Source organism: Ranitomeya imitator, chromosome 4, assembly GCF_032444005.1.
Source record: "Ranitomeya imitator isolate aRanImi1 chromosome 4, aRanImi1.pri, whole genome shotgun sequence".
Classification (NCBI taxonomy): domain Eukaryota; kingdom Metazoa; phylum Chordata; class Amphibia; order Anura; family Dendrobatidae; genus Ranitomeya; species Ranitomeya imitator.
This window is the reverse complement of record NC_091285.1, coordinates 438,844,047-438,861,209: the sequence shown is the minus strand read 5'-3', so window position 1 is coordinate 438,861,209 and position 17,163 is coordinate 438,844,047. Positions and strand designations below refer to the sequence as shown.

The 17,163-nt window shown below is 44.0% G+C and overlaps 1 protein-coding gene across 5 annotated transcripts in view; it reads right to left on the bottom strand.

Annotated features, from left to right (window-relative positions):
• NEO1 (neogenin 1) overlaps positions 1-17,163 on the bottom strand; it is a 191,636-nt gene that overhangs the window by 54,466 nt on the left and 120,007 nt on the right. For all 5 annotated transcript variants that reach the window (XM_069765629.1, XM_069765632.1, XM_069765628.1 and 2 more), the window contains exons 2-4: positions 16,443-16,760; positions 4,061-4,336; positions 2,578-2,731 (exon numbers count right to left, since the gene is read on the bottom strand). In XM_069765629.1, coding sequence (XP_069621730.1) covers positions 2,578-2,731; positions 4,061-4,336; positions 16,443-16,760 — 748 coding nt within the window. The remainder of the gene's footprint in view (positions 1-2,577; positions 2,732-4,060; positions 4,337-16,442; positions 16,761-17,163) is intronic.

The window sequence follows — 17,163 nt, the reverse complement described above, 5'->3', positions numbered from 1 at the left end:
ATGAAACCCTGCAAAGTGCTCTGGATGAAGCTGCTCCTCCTATACATAAAACAACTCGGCACAGACGGCAACAACCGTGGCACACGCTGCAAACACGTTTCCTGCAGCGGTGCTCCAGGTGCGCAGAACGTCTGTGGAGAAAATCTAATCTACCTGAAGATTTCATCCATTATAAGTTCATGCTAAAGACATACAATTCTGCCCTTCACCTCTCCAAACAAACCTACTTCAACACCCTCATCACCTCTCTGTCCAATAACCCTAAACGTCTCTTTGACACGTTCCAGTCCCTACTCAACCCAAGAGAGCAGGCCCCAACCACGGATCTCCGTGCTGACGATCTGGCCAATTACTTCAAAGAAAAAATTGACCACATTCGACAGGAAATCATCTCCTAATCTCTTCATACCATGCACTGTCCTCCCTCCCCCACTGCATCTAGTTCACTCTCTGACTTTGAAGCAGTTACAGAAGAAGAAGTAAGCAGGCTCCTTGCATCTTCTCGCCCGACCACTTGCACCAGTGACCCCATTCCATCACATCTCCTCCAGTCCCTTTCCCCGGCTGTCACCTCTCACCTAACAAAAATATTCAACCTTTCCCTCACTTCCGGTATTTTTCCCTCCTCATTTAAGCATGCCATCATACATCCATTACTTAAAAAACCATCCCTCGATCAAAACTGTGCCGCTAATTATAGACCTGTCTCTAATCTTCCCTTCATCTCTAAACTCCTCGAACGCCTGGTCCACTCCCGTCTTACCCGCTATCTCTCAGATAACTCTCTTCTCGACCCTCTTCAATCTGGCTTCCGCTCTTTACACTCTACTGAAACTGCCCTCACTAAAGTCTCTAATGACCTACTAACAGCTAAATCTAATGGTCACTACTCCATGCTAATTCTCTTGGATCTCTCCGCAGCTTTCGATACGGTGGATCATCAGCTCCTCCTCACTATGCTCCGCTCCATCGGCCTCAAGGACACCGTTCTCTCCTGGTTCTCCTCCTATCTCTCTGACCGATCCTTCACTGTATGTTTTGCTGGTTCCTCCTCCTCTCACCTTCCCCTTACTGTTGGGGTTCCTCAAGGATCAGTCCTAGGCCCCCTCCTCTTCTCGTTGTATACTGCCCCTATTGGACAAACAATCAGTAGATTTGGTTTCCAGTACCATCTCTATGCTGACGACACCCAATTATACACTTCTTCTCCTGATATCACACCGACCTTTTTAGAAAACACCAGTGATTGTCTTACCGCTGTCTCTAACATCATGTCCTCCCTCTATCTGAAACTAAACCTGTCAAAAACTGAACTCCTCGTGTTCTCTCCCTCTACTAACCTACTTTTGCCTGACATTGCCATCTCCGTGTGCGGTTCCACCATTACTCCAAAGCAACATGCCCGCTGCCTTGGGGTCATCCTTGATTCTGACCTTTCATTCACCCCCTACATCCGATCACTGGCTCGCTCTTCTTATCTGCATCTCAAAAACATTTCTAGAATTCGCCCTTTTCTTACTTTCGACTCTGCAAAAACTCTGACTGTTTCACTTATTCATTCTCGTCTGGACTATTGTAACTCTCTACTAATCGGCCTCCCTCTTGCAAAACTCTCCCCGCTCCAATCTGTCCTGAATGCTGCAGCCAGGATCATATTCCTCACCAACCGTTACACCGATGCCTCTACCCTGTGCCAGTCATTACACTGGTTACCCATCCACTCCAGAATCCAGTACAAAACTACTACCCTCATCCACAAAGCACTCCATGGCTCAGCACCACCCTACATCTCCTCCCTGGTATCAGTCTACCACCCTACCCGTGCCCTCCGCTCCGCTAATGACCTCAGGTTAGCATCCTCAATAATCAGAACCTCCCACTCCCGTCTCCAAGACTTTACACGTGCTGCGCCGATTCTTTGGAATGCACTACCTAGGTTAATACGATTAATCCCCAATTCCCACAGTTTTAAGCGTGCCCTAAAAACTCATTTGTTCAGACTGGCCTACCGCCTCAATGCATTAACGTAACGATCCCTGTGTGGCCTATTTATAATAAAAAAAAAAAAGGTTCCTCGCATCATGTTCTCATACACTTTATGCAGTATTAGCCCTCTGTGTCTGTACTGCTACATACTTAGGCAGATAACTGGTTCATGCAGCTTTACATGAACACCTGAGCCTTACACTATAGCTGGTCCGAATAACTAAAGCAATTGTTACCATCCACCTTTCGTGTCTCCCCTTTTCCCCATAGTTTGTAAGCTTGCGAGCAGGGCCCTCACTCCTCCTGGTATCTGTTTTGAACTGTATTTCTGTTATGCTGTAATGTCTATTGTCTGTACAAGTCCCCTCTATAATTTGTAAAGCGCTGCGGAATATGTTGGCGCTATATGAATAAAAATTATTATTATTATATTATTATCTCCTGAAGTCAGAAAGTCTCCAAACTATGAATGTTTTGTCACAATTACAACAGGAAAACATTAGTGACCAGTCACTGGTTCTATGAAAAGATGGCATCTGGCATACTGAAACATTATTAAAAAAAAATGTAGAGAGATATTCCAGAAATTACCTCCCAAAAAGGATTTCCTCTTGATTATGACTCCAGACCACACCAGCGGTGGGGTACCCAGATACAACGCAAGGAAAGACTGCAGTTTGTCCAACACTGCTTGTCAAAGTGGAAGGCTGACGTAGAAATATTAAAGGGCGATTCTCTCCCGTTTCTGACAGATGTTCCGGTTCATATGGGAAAACGGGCCAAAAAAAATATGAACGTTAGAGAAAAACAGAGGAATTGGACATTTTTTTTCTAGTAACTCGAGATTTACCATTTATATGGATGTTAAGATCATTGTCACCACATCAATATCAAGGTTTTGCATTTTTCAGCGTTATTGAATTAGGGCAGGAATGCCAACTTCAGTAGCTGAACATAAGACATGGCTACAAGTGCCTACATATGGACAAACCTGCTCAAGAATTTGCAGCCTTCCTTTTACCCGATATGCAGTTTAGAGAAGTATTCCTGATGTTACCAGGTATGGAAGAGCATACAATCCTTTTTCGGTAGAGATTGCTTAAAGAGGACACTTTGTTGACTGTTTAAATGAAACAGCTTAAGTTGTCCAATTGCTGTTCACAGATTTTCAAGCAGTTTTATCAGGGCTGTGGAGTCGGAGTCGTGGAAATTGAGGAGTCGGAGGTTTGGCTCACAGTGAGTCGGTAGGACAGTGGTAACTGGAGGAGATGCCAAGTTTAAAGTGACTGCGATTACAGAATGATTGTTCAAACCAAGTACAGGCACTCGGTGCACTCCTGGTGAGGCCCAACATTTAGGTGCACCATCACACCTACTTGCCTTCTCTCTATAGACAACCCCTTCTTTGAGTGACATATCTGGCTTTAAAAATCCAGAGAAGGGTGGAGATTGATGGAAAACAAGGAGGGAAGGTGTACTGAAATTTTTGGCCCCGTCATGATATACCGAGCACCTGTACTTGGTTTCAACAGTCGTTCTGTGGTCACGGATTGCCTTTAAATCAACAAAAAAAAGTCTAATGAAGGGTCCTCTTTAATGCTACGTTCACATTTGCGTTGTTGTGTGCTGCGTCGGCGACGCAACGCACAACGCACGCAAAAAAGCATGCAAAACGCAGCAAAACGCAGCATTTTGTGACGCATGCGTTCATTTTTATAGCACAAAAAAAATGCAACAAGCAGCGTCCTCTGCGCCCTGACGCTTGCACCCAAAAAACGCATGCGTCACAAAACGCAACACAACGCATGTCCATGCGCACCCCATGTTAAATATAGGGGCGCATGGCGCATGCGTCGCCGCGGTTGCGCCCGACGCACCGCAAATGTGAACGTAGCCTAACATATCATATAAGGAATCTACAATTTACAGGTCTTTAAAGACGCACTGGATCTTTCTCTAATGGCCAATAGGCTTGTACAATAAAGCTATTGAAAGAAGAAAAATCAGCAAGTAATGCTTATCTATATAGCTGAAATCTACCGGCACTTATAAATATGTAATGCAGCCTTTTCACCTGCTAGTATTTTGACTTCTGCCTCTTCACTGTACTTCAAAGCTGCTCCGCTGCCCACACCACAGCGATACAGGCCAACATCGCTATCATTGGCATTGCTTATAACCAGGCTGCCATTAGTCAGTATAGAGATCCTATCGTCCAACTCCCTCAGCGAACGATTCTGCTCCCAGTGAACAAATGGAACAAGTTCGGGACTGATATCACAACCTAAGACAAAAATATCACCAACATATACCGATGAGGCTTCTGGCTGGCTTGCAAATCTGGGAAGGCCTGAAATATAAAAAAAGAAAATAAGTATTAGGGAAAACTATTGACAAACAAAATGCATTAAAAAGATGTAAAATAAAAGTTGACATCTCTCAGTGGTTGATATATTTTAATAGCGACCTAAAAACGAGACCAATAACGAGCTTTCAACGCGATGTACAGTACAGACCAAAAGTTTGGACACACCTTCTCATTTAAAGATTTTTCTGTATTTTCATGACTATGAAAATTGTACATTCACACTGAAGGCATCAAAACTATGAATTAACACATGTGGAATTATATACTTAACAAAAGAGTGTGAATCAACTGAAATTATGTCTTATATTCTAGGTTCTTCAAAGTAGCCATCTTTTGCTTTGATGACTGCTTTACACACTCTTGGCATTTTCTTGATGAGCTTTAAGAGGTAGTCACCGGGAATGGTTGTCACTTCACAGGTGTGCCCTGTCAGGTTTAATAAGTGGGATTTCTTGCCTTATAAATGGGGTTTGGAGCCATCAGTTGTGTTGTGCAGAAGTCTGGTGGATACACAGCTGATAGTCCTACTGAATAGCCTGTTAGCTGCTTTTTTCTTCCCATAATACAAATTCTAAGTAAAGAAAAACAAGTGGCTATCATTACTTTAAGAAATGAAGGTCAGTCAGTACGAAAAATTGGAAAAACTTTGAAAGTGTCCCCAAGTGCAGTTGCAAAAACCATGAAGCGCTACAAAAAAACTGGCTCACATGAGGACCGTCCCAGGAAAGGAAGACCAAGAGTCACCTCTGCTTCTGAGGATAAGTTTATCCGAGTCACCAGCCTCAGAAATCGCAGGTTAACAGCAGCACAGATTAGAGACCAGGTAAATGCCACACAGAGTTCTAGCAGCAGACACATCTCTACAACAACTGTTAAAAAGAGACTTTGTGCAGCAGGCCTTCATGGTAAAACAGCTGCTAGGAAACCACTGCTAAGGACAGGCAACAAGCAGAAGAGACTTGTTTGGACTAAAGAACACAAGAATGGACATTAGACCAGTGGAAATCTGTGCTGGTCTGATGAGTCCAAATTTGAGATCTTTGGTTCCAACCACCATGTCTTTGTGCGATGCAGAAAAGGTGAACGGATGGACTCTACATGCCTGGTTCCCACCGTAAAGCAAGGAGGAGGAGGTATGATGGTGTGGGGGTGCTTTGCTGGTGACACTGTTGGGTATTTATTCAAAATTGAAGGCATACTGAACCAGCATGGCTACCACAGCATCTTGCAGCAGCATGCTATTCCATCCGGTTTGTGTATAGTTGGACCATCAATTATTTTTCAACAGGACAATGACCCCAAACACACCTCCAGGCTGTGTAAGGGCTATTTGACCAAGAACGAGAGTGATGGGGTGCTACGCCAGATGACCTGGCCTCTATAGATGGTTGGGGTGAGCTGGACCGCAGAGTGAATGCAAAAGGGCCAACAAGGGCTAAGCATCTCTGAGAACTCCTTCAAGATTGTTGGAAGACCATTCCTGGTGAATACCTCTTGAAGTTCATCAAGAGAATGCCAAGAGTGTGCAAAGCAGTCATCAAAGCAAAAGGTGGCTACGTTGAAGAACCTAGAATATAAAGGTACCGTCACATTAAGCGACGCTGCAGCGATCTAGACAACGATGTCGATCGCTGCAGCGTCGCTGTTTGGTCGCTGGAGAGCTGCCACACAGACAGCTCTCCAGCGACCAACGATCTTGAAGTCCCCGGGTAACCATCGGGTTACTAAGTGCAGGGCAGCGCTTAGTAACCCGATGTTTACCCTGGTTACCATTGTAAATGTAAAAAAAAACCCCACTACATACTTACATTCCGGTGTCTGGTCACGTCCCTCGCCTTTAGCTTCCCGCACTGACTGAGCGCCGGCCATAAAGCACAGCGGTGACGTCACCGCTGTGCTTTGCTTTACGGCCGGCCGGCGCTCACAGTCAGTGCGGGAAGCTGAAGGCGAGGGATGTGACCAGACACCAGAATGTAAGTATGTGGTGTTTTTTTTTTTACATTTACAATGGTAACCAGGGTAAACATCGGGTTACTAAGCGCGGCCCTGCACTTAGTAACCCGATGTTTACCCTGGTTACCAGTGAAGACATCGCTGGATCGGCGTCACACACGCCGATTCAGCGATGTGAGCGGGAGATCCAGCGACAAAATAAAGTCCTGGACTTTCCCCAGCGACCAACGATCTCCCAGCAGGGGCCTGATCGTTGGTCGCTGTCACGCATAACGATTTCGTTAACGATATCGTTGCTACGTCACAAAAAGCAACGATATCGTTAACGATATCGTTATGTGTGACGGTACCTTAAGACATATTTTCAGTTGTTTCACACTTTTTTGCTTAGTATATAATTCCACGTGTTAATTCATAGTTTTGATGCCTTCAGTGTGAATGTACAATTTTCATAGTCATGAAAATACAGAAAAATCTTTAAATGAGAAGGTGTGTCCAAACTTTTGGTCTATACTGTAGGTCTTCAAAGCTTAAAGTGAACCTGGCAGTGGATAAATGCTGGCCGATCCATGGGCAGCATGCATCGCTGTGACTGCAGGATTCCAGCCATACATGTCTAACTCTGAAATGCTGAGGTGTTGAGATAATCCCATAGTTTAATATCCGCCGAGGACCGAGCTGCGCTGTAGACTATTCGGAACGGCGGGACCCCAGCGGCTTCACCCCTAATGTTGCCCTTGACTGACCGGTCCCTGCCTAAATGACCTGTCAAAGAGAACACTGTGCAAAGATAAATCTCAAAAATATTAAATCACTGTAAATCTTCTTATGATGGCTATTTGGAGTTCTCCGATTTTTGGGGTTTTCACTTGTAGAACTTCACATTGTAATTAGGTATAATAAAGAACAGAAACAACTGCTTTTTCTTCTCTCATCTAAATCAGACTGTTTAGAAGGAGATGGTGAAGAGTTTCCCACAGGAAGCTTGAGAGCCAGCCAACAAAACGCACACAAAAAACAAAACAGAACACACCTTTCTGAGTTCACGCACGCCCGCTAATTATTCCAGACGTGCCCTATAGTCCTCTCATCTTGCTCAGCCCACACAAATGTTTACTTGACACCAATAATTTCAATTTCTCAAGAATCCTCAGTACTTTGGTAAAATATGGTCATTCATGGCTATTTGAGGTCATTCCCCAAGGACTTAGTAGAAGTTAGAGGAGTACGGTATCCGTGATGTCAGCACACCATTCTTTTTTGTTTTCGTGGTAGTTACAATAGTGGTCTTGGATTAGAGATAGCATGATTTTTTATTATTTTTAAACATTCTATCTTTTACTATTGATGCTGCACAGGCAGCATCAATAGTAAAAAGTTGGTCACACTTGTCAAACACTATGTTTGACAAGTGTGACCAACCTGTCAGTCAGTTTTCCAAGCGATGCTACATATCGCTTGGAAAACTTTAGCATTCTGCAAGCTAATTTCGCTTGCAAAATGCTAAAAAAACACGCGAAAAAAACGGGGAAAAAAAATGCGGATTTCTTGCAGAAAATTTCCGGTTTTCTTCAGGAAATTTCTGCAAGAAATCCTGACGTGTGCACATACCCTCAGAGACTGCAAATACCCCAAGGAGGAACAGTGTACCATTAGGGTACCGTCACACAGTGCAATTTTGATCGCTACGACGGCACGATCCGTGACGTTCCAGCGATATATCCGTGACGTTCCAGCGATCTCGCTGTGTCTGACACGCTCCTGCGATCAGGGACCCCGCTGAGAATCGTACGTCGTAGCAGATCGTTTGAAACTTTCTTTCGTCGTCTAGTGTCCCGCTGTGGCGGCATGATCGCATGGTGTAACAAAGGTGTGCACGATATTGTATACGATGTGCGCATAGTAACCAACGGCTTCTACATCGCACATACGTCATGAAATTATCGCTCCAGCGTTGTACATTGCAAAGTGTGACAGCAGTCTACGATGCTGGAGCGATATTGTTACGATGCTGGAGCGTCACGGTTCGTGCCGTCGTAGCGATCAAAATGCCACTGTGTGACGGTACCCTAAATGCTGGTGATAGCAGATCACAGGACATTCACCCACAAAATGGCGCTGTCCTGTGATGCTACTCTTCATTCTCCCCCATGGATACTAGAACACCCAAAAGGGGAGGGAAATGGTGATGTCAGCAGTTACTGCCCCAATTTTCCAGCTAACAGTAAAGCTGGTAATTCTTACTATAGCTGCTTGAGGTCTAAAAAGGAAAATGCTCCCCCTAGTGGCAATTATATATATTTGTAAAAAAATATAATATTTTGATAGAGAAATGTTTGCAAACAGTGCAATCATTGCATTAATACAATTTAATTACCATTTTAAGCTTAATTTTACAAAAAAACAAACTACAAGAAAACTGGTGGCACCTTCCCTTTAAGGACAGGGCATGTCTAACACTTTCCCTGAGCTTGATTAACAAGTCCTCGTTTTCTCATAGCAATTACTTCCTAAACTCAAAGCTCTGTCCTTGCGCTTACAAAATGACACTGGAGGAACCCGGCAGCGTGCTCACTGTGCCAGTATGGGCAAAACCTCTTCTCTGAAGCCGCTCGCATGCTACACTTCCAGAGACGGAGAGGGGCGTCCACAGACTGGCAAGAGGCAGAGATCAGAGCATCAGGTGTGACTCTGATCTGTCTCCTACCATTTGATGGCAGCCACTCAATACATCTATAAATGTATGAACACCATGGCTTCAGAGAGTAGTCGGAGATCAGAGTGAGCTTGCTACAGCAGAGCCGCCAGCAGGGCATTACTACCCTTACTGATGTATGGGGCCTGGTGAGCAGAAGCAAAGACGGGGTGCAGACTGGGTGAGACGCTCTGGCAGCGGGCCTCCCCCTCTTTTGCTTCTGATCACAGAACCCCAGAGGCAGCATCAGTCAGGGGCGTCGCTAGAATAATTATTTGTTAACACAGCCACGCACACACGACGCAGGATGTTTAAACGCAGCCCAGCATGGTGCGTGTCTGTGATTAGCTATGAAGCTCCTCCTCACCACTTCCTGGTCCTCCTCTTCGGCACCAGTGACAGGAGAGGTTTCCCTGTGTGTGCAGAACAGCTGCACCGTGTCCATGTCAATGAGCAAGGGAAGAGGTGGGCAAGGCCAGGTATGTAGGGAAAATGAGGCAGCGCCAAGGAGAGGGGAAATAGGAGAAATTACTGAGGAGAGGGGTTAAACAGTACTGGGGACAGGGGATGAGAGGAGTGCAGCAACATTCCTGAGGAGAAAGGAGAAACCTTACAGCACTTCCCCCTGTATAGCTGCTATTCACAGACAGGAGCCCCCTCCCTGCTGTAATGCTCCCAGCAGTCGGGACGGGGAAGGTGTGCTGGGCTGACAAGATGGCTCCTTGCCCTGCGGATTCCTAACTACATGACCCCCCATGTCATCTGTGTATAGTGTGTGTTGTAATGTGTGTATTGTGTGCTCATGTAAAGATATTCTAACGTATAAGTGTGTCCTTTTCTGAATTGCGTGACTGCGATAGCTGTGAGCCGGAAGTCTCTTTTACAATGTAAGTCTATGAAGCCTTATTCTGACCCTCCATAGGCTAACATTGTAAAAGTCATTCCGGGTCACAAAACGGCAGCGTGATGCAGAGAGTCTGCACAGGGGTGACGTCATCGAGAAGAGGAGTGAAACTGTGCTGGATATTGGGGAAGATGGCAGTAGGCGTATATTAATACAGTGACAGAACACTACATGCACATACACACAGGTTTAAGGGAAATTGCCCTTGGACCTCCCCTTTAAAGAAGCCTCACAATAACAAAGTCATTTTCTTCCTAAGGCCGGGATCATAATAGTGTATAGAATCCGATACAAGAGCATCAGATGCAATATGCTAATGACATTCGTGTCCAGCTCTGCTGCGAGCATGATCCGAGTGCCATGCTACTGCAATCCATTCCTCTTGCATTAGAGATTCGCAGCACAGGTAAGGAGAAGGAGAGATTCATTTCTCCATCTTCGCCACTGCCGTCTCGGCGTATGTCGTACTGCACTTGGATGACATTCGAGTGTAGTCCGATGTTTTGCACGCACTTATTAACATTAATGGGTGCGCACTGTGAGAGATACGCTGCCAATTGCAACATGCAGTGATTTTTTTCTCATGCAGAAGCGGCATGAGAAAAAATAAAATAAAATCGCTGCCTCATTGAATAACACTTGTCAGAGTGCAATGCAAGATTTACTCGCACTGCACTCCTCCTTATTATACACCAGTGTGAGCGAGCCCTTAATCCCCATCTATTTGATACCATAATCTAAACAATTTTCGAATATTCTTGCATTAATAATTCCCTGTTCTTCCCTCACTACATTTACTGGTGAGTCAGTGTGTTACCTGTACACTGACACTATAAACTGTATACTATATACAGAGCTCCTGTGTATAATGGCACTTATGGCAATATTAGCATTGTGCTTTTTTTTTATTAATCCCTTCATGACCTTGGGATTTTTCATTTTTCCATGTTCGTTTTTCACTCCCCTCCCAGAGCCATAACTTTTTTATTTTTCCATCAATTTGGCCATGTGAGGGCTTATTTTTTGTGGGACGAGTTGTACTTTCGAACGACATCATTGGTTATAGCATGTCGTGTACTTGAAAACGGGAAAAAAATTCCAAGTGCAGTGAAATTGCAAAAAAAGTGCAATTCCACACTTGTTTTTTTATTTGGCTTTTTTGCTAGGTTCACTAAATGCTAAAACTGACCTGCCATTATGATTCTCCAGGTCATTACGAGTTCATAGACACCTAACATGACTAGGTTATTTTTTACCTAAGTGGTGAAAAAAAATTCCAAACTTTGGTAAAAAAAAAAAAAAAATTGCGCCATTTTCCGATACTCGTAGCGTCTTCATTTTTCAAGATATGGGGTCGGTTGAGGGCTTATTTTTTGCGTGCCGAGCTGGCGTTTTTAGGATAGCAGATACGTTCTTTTGATCGCCCGTTATTGCATTTTAATGCAATGTCGTGGCGACCAAAAAAACGTAATTCTGGTGTTTCGAATTTTTTTCTCGCTACGCTGTTTAGCGATCAGGTTAATGCTTTTTTTTTTATTGATAGATCAGGCGATTCTGAACGCGGCTATACCAAATATGTGTAGGTTTGATTTTTTTTATTGATTTATTTCGATTGGGGCGAAAGGGGGGTGATTTAAACTTTTATATATATATTTTTTTTTTTTACTTTTGCCATGCTTCAATAGCCTCCATGGGAGGCTAGAAGCAGGCACAGCACGATCGCCTCTGCTACATAGCAGCGATCTGCTGTTCGCTGCTATGTAGCAGAAAAATCAGGTGTGCTGTGAACGCCGACCACAGGGTGGCACTCACAGCTGCCGGGGATCTGTAACCATAGAGGTCTCAAGGACCTCTATGGTTACAATGTAGAAGAATCGCCGACCTCCGATCATGTGACGGGTGTCGGCGATGCCGTCATTTCCGGCCGCCCGGCCGGATGCGGAAGTTAAATGCCGCTGTCTGTGTTTGACAGCGGCATTTAACTAGTTAATAGGTGCGGGCAGATCGCGATTCTGCCGGCGCCTATTATGGGCACATGTCAGCTGTTCAAAACAGCTGACATGTCCCGGCTTTGATGCAGGCTCACCGCCGGAGTCCACATCAAAGAGGGGCTTCTGACCTCGGACGTACTATCCCGTCCGAGGTCAGAAAGGGGTTAATGATCAGCATTGTACTATTCGGTCACTGTGGTGATAATTAGAGTTAAGCAAATTTCTTCGGATCCCCGCTTATTTGGAAAGCTATAGCACTTACTGAATAAACTGCAGAGGGAATCCAGATGCATGGAACACGCCGGCTGATCAGCGCCGCGTCTGCATGTGTCGCGGCTGTGTCACTGTCACAACACATGCATGGAGAGAGCCTGTGTGTTGGGCTGTCCATGCATGTGTTGTAGAAAGTCAATAATCACTGTACTCTTGACTAAAAAAGAATTTGCTTCAAGTGAAAACAGTTTATTCATAGGTGATGAGTGACAAGCAATAACGTCTGTGGTATAGTGGGAATGCTGGAGAACCTCCGCCCAGGAGAGGGTTCTCCAGCATTCCCACTATACCACCGACGTCGGCTTTTTTAGCCACATATTCCTATTCATCGCGGCACCCGCCGGACTGTGACGAATATTTTGAGCATTCTGCCACACAGGGTTACTATCATCCTCATTTAATGTGTCCAATCAATACAGGCTATTCCATTTCCTTAAAAACCGACCACATTCCAGGTGGTAAGCCTATTCCATATCAGCCTCTGCGACACTGATCAAGGCCACGTGGTGGCCGAAACGTAGTTATTGCCTGTCGCTCATCGCCTATGAATAAACTGTTTTCACTTGAAGCAAATTCTTTTTTAGTCAAGAGTGCAGTGATGATTGACTTTCTATATTTATGGGATCTCAGATTCCGTTCACTAGCACCACATACCCTAATAGTGTCCAAGCCATTCGTTTCTTCTGCATGCATGTGTTGTGACAGCCACGACACATGCAGCTGCGGCACTGATCAGCCAGCGTGTTACATGTACCAGAGTTCCCTCTGCAGCTTATTCGGTAAGCGCTATAGCTTGCCAAATAAGCAAGGACCCAAAGAAATTTGCTCAACTCTAGTGGTAATATGTGGTCTGGTCATGCTGTGTAGGAAATTGTCCCTTGTATATTTTATTGTTCCCGCACTATGTGGTGTTAACATATGGTCTGGTCATGGTATGGTGGTATTTATCCCTTGTATGTGATACTGTTCGGTCACTATATGTTGGTAATGTGTGGCCTGGTCATGGTGTGGTGGTATTTGTTCCTTGTATGTGTTATTATTCGGTCACTATGTGATGGTAATATGTGGTCTGGTCATGGTGTGTTACATAGTTACATAGTTACATAGTTATTAAGGTTGAAGGAAGACTATATGTCCATCTAGTTCAACCCATAGCCTAACCTAACATGCCCTAACATGTTGATCCAGAGGAAGGCAAAAAAAACCCATGTGGCAAAGAGTAAGCTCCACATTGGGGAAAAAAATTCCTTCCCGACTCCACATACGGCAATCAGACTAGTTCCCTGGATCAACGCCCTATCAAGGAATCTAGTGTATATACCCTGTAACATTATACTTTTCCAGAAAGGTATCCAGTCCCCTCTTAAATTTAAGTAATGAATCACTCATTACAACTTCATACGGCAGAGAGTTCCATAGTCTCACTGCTCTTACAGTAAAGAATCCGCGTCTGTTATTATGCTTAAACCTTTTTTCCTCCAACCGCAGAGGATGCCCCCTTGTCCCTGTTTCAGGTCTATGATTAAAAAGATCATCAGAAAGGTCTTTGTACTGTCCCCTCATATATTTATACATTAAAATAAGATCACCCCTTAGTCTTCGTTTTTCCAAACTAAATAGCCCCAAGTGTAATAACCTATCTTGGTATTGCAGACCCCCCAGTCCTCTAATAACCTTGGTCGCTCTTCTCTGCACCCGCTCCAGTTCAGCTATGTCTTTCTTAAACACCGGAGACCAGAACTGTGCACAGTATTCTAAGTGTGGTCGAACTAGTGACTTGTATAGAGGTAAAATTATGTTCTCCTCATGAGCATCTATGCCTCTTTTAATGCATCCCATTATTTTATTTGCCTTTGTAGCCGCTGCCTGACACTGGCCACTGAATTTAAGTTTGTCATTCACCCATACACCCAGGTCTTTTTCATTGACGGTTTTGCCCAGAGTTTTAGAATTAAGCACATAATTATACATCTTATTACTTCTACCCAAGTGCATGACCTTACATTTATCCCCATTAAAGCTCATTTGCCATTTATCAGCCCAAGCTTCTAGTTTACATAAATCATCCTGTAATATAAAATTGTCCTCCTCTGTATTGATTACCCTGCAGAGTTTAGTGTCATCTGCAAATATTGAAATTCTACTCTGAATGCCCCCTACAAGGTCATTAATAAATATGTTAAAAAGTAGAGGGCCCAATACTGACCCCTGTGGTACCCCACTGCTAACCGCGACCCAGTCCGAGTGTGCTCCATTAATAACCACCCTTTGTTTCCTATCCCTGAGCCAGCTCTCAACCCACTTGCACATATTTTCCCCTATCCCCATTATTCTCATTTTATGTATCAACCTTTTGTGTGGCACCGTATCAAAAGCTTTTGAAAAGTCCATATAAACTACATCCACTGGGTTCCCTTGGTCCAATCCGGAACTTACCTCTTCATAGAAACTGATCAAATTAGTCTGACATGAACGGTCCCTAGTAAACCCGTGCTGATACTGGGTCATGAGGTTATTCCTCTTCAGATACTCCAGTATAGCGTCCCTTAGAATGCCCTCCAGGATTTTACCCACAGTAGAGGTTAAGCTTACTGGCCTATAATTTCCGAGTTCAGTTTTTGTTCCCTTTTTGAATATTGGCACCACATTTGCTATACGCCAGTCCTGCGGCACAGACCCTGTTATTATGGAGTCTTTAAAGATTAAAAATAATGGTCTATCAATGACTGTACTTAATTCCTGCAGTACTCGAGGGTGTATCCCATCCGGGCCCGGAGATTTGTCAATTTTAGTGATGTTTAGTGTGGTGGTATTCCTTGTATGTCTTCTTATTCGGTTGCTATGTGATGGTAATATGTGGTCTGATCATAGTATGTCATTATTTGTTCTTTGTATACAGAATTATTTGGTCACTATGTGCTGGCATTTGTTCCTTGTACTTGTAATACCCTTGTAAGTGGTATTATTCGTTCAGTATGTGCTGGTAATATGTGATCTGGTCATGTGAGAAAGTATTTATCCCTTGTACGTGGTATTAGTGGTCATTTTAAAAAATGTATGTGACAAATTCCCGGGCCACGTCCCATTATTATATTTTTAAAAATCTACTTTTGCAGTTTGGAGGGTCACAAACTCCCTTTAAGAATCCATCAAACATGATATAACAAATCAAAACTATGATGGGATTTATTTGAGGAACAATATATCTAAGCCTTCAAGAGACCCTTAGGGCTATGTGCACACGTTCAGGATTTTTCGCGTTTTTTTCGCGATAAAAAACACATAAAAAACGCATACATATGCATCCTATCATTTAGAAGGCATTCCGCAATTTTTGTGCACATGATGCGTTTTTTTTCCGCAAAAAAAATCACATCGCGGTAAAAAAAAAAAAAAAGCAGCATGCCTATTAATTTTGCAGATTTTTTGTTTTTCCCCCGCTATTTAATGCATTGGGAAAGCGCCGGGAAAAAAAGCGCAAAAAAAAACGTAAATTCGCGTGGTTTTCTTGCATAATCGCGTGGTTTTCTTCAGGAATTTTCTGCAAGAAATTCTTACGTGTGCACATATCCTTAGAGGTGAAAAAGCACAGGAGAAAATGGAGGGGGGAGTATAAATCAGGATTATGGCATAAAAAGCGAGGCAAAAACTATAGAAAGGATGATAAAGCTGAAAGAAGTCAATGACAGATTTAGACAGAGAGGCCGTACAGGGTGTGAATGTGTAGTCTCTTCACTGACTTGCAGCCGTAACCCTTCACCTTGCACAGCCCATACAATACAATTAGTGACACCAACACATCTTGTCGAAGATCAATGTTCTGTTCATTAAGAGCCTGCAGGCAGTGCACCCCCAGCCTCCCCCGCCTGGGTCTCAGCTCCCAATGAATCACTCAGCGGCACTGCCACATTCTTCTATCGATTGCACCGCACTGTGAATAATCCTGCACCGAGCCAGAAAGGAACAAGAATGAACCTTACCTACAACTTCATTTTATGTCTAAAGTCAACCCCTTGATGAACGGGAGAAAGGTCCTGTATGTAAACAACCATTGATCACATTGATGTAAATGGGGAATAAACGCAAAATGTTTAACAGGGCCTCCACAAAGTACCTGCAGAAAGCGGCCATGTTTATGCAAATAATGATCCTAGGAAGAAGAGAGCGTAAATGTCATTGAATAACAAGATATCTTACAGCAAAATCAATGAATGAAAATATCATATATTAAAATTTGAGCAATGTCTACGCTTTGCGATGTGTAGCACTTACCTGCCACGGAAAGCCGCGCTGTACGGCTTACGATACTGCCTAAACTGTCCACTGTTGCCACACACTGATAGATCCCCTCATCTGGCTTGTTGTGCTTCGAATGCACCACGCTGGTGATGAACAAAGACCCATCTGGAAGTAATCTCCTCCGATCATCGGATACTAAATTAAGAAAAGTCCCATCTTTTTTCCATTCAATTTTTGCTGCTGGCTCAGCATACACGGAACAGTTCAAAACAGCGGGCGTTCCACGTAGTGTTACAGTGTCTGCCGGTTCCGTCAGGAAGTAGAAGGGGGTGAACGTCCTGAAAGCTGAGCCTGCAAAAGATACCAAAAAGTGTTTAGGAGATGGAATATTTAAAGCAAAAACTTGAAGATATTATAAGATAGTGCAGTAGTGACTATACTCCCTGGTGGCAAGACCTGTGCATATATATCTGCCCCAACGACCCTATATGTAAGATCTTAATAGATACCAGGCAGCCACCAGCACTGCTTTACAACCAGGGCTGTGGAGTCGGTAAGCCAAACCTCCGACTCCTCAATTTCCATGACACCGACTCCACCAAAATGGGCTCCGACTCCACAGCCGTGATTACAACGACCCTATGACCCCCTACTCACTGTCCACAACAAGTACAAATCATGGAACATCAAGTCCTCTTCCATGCTTTAAGCTAGCAGCAAACTTTCCCAAAACCACTACATTACACAAGAGAAC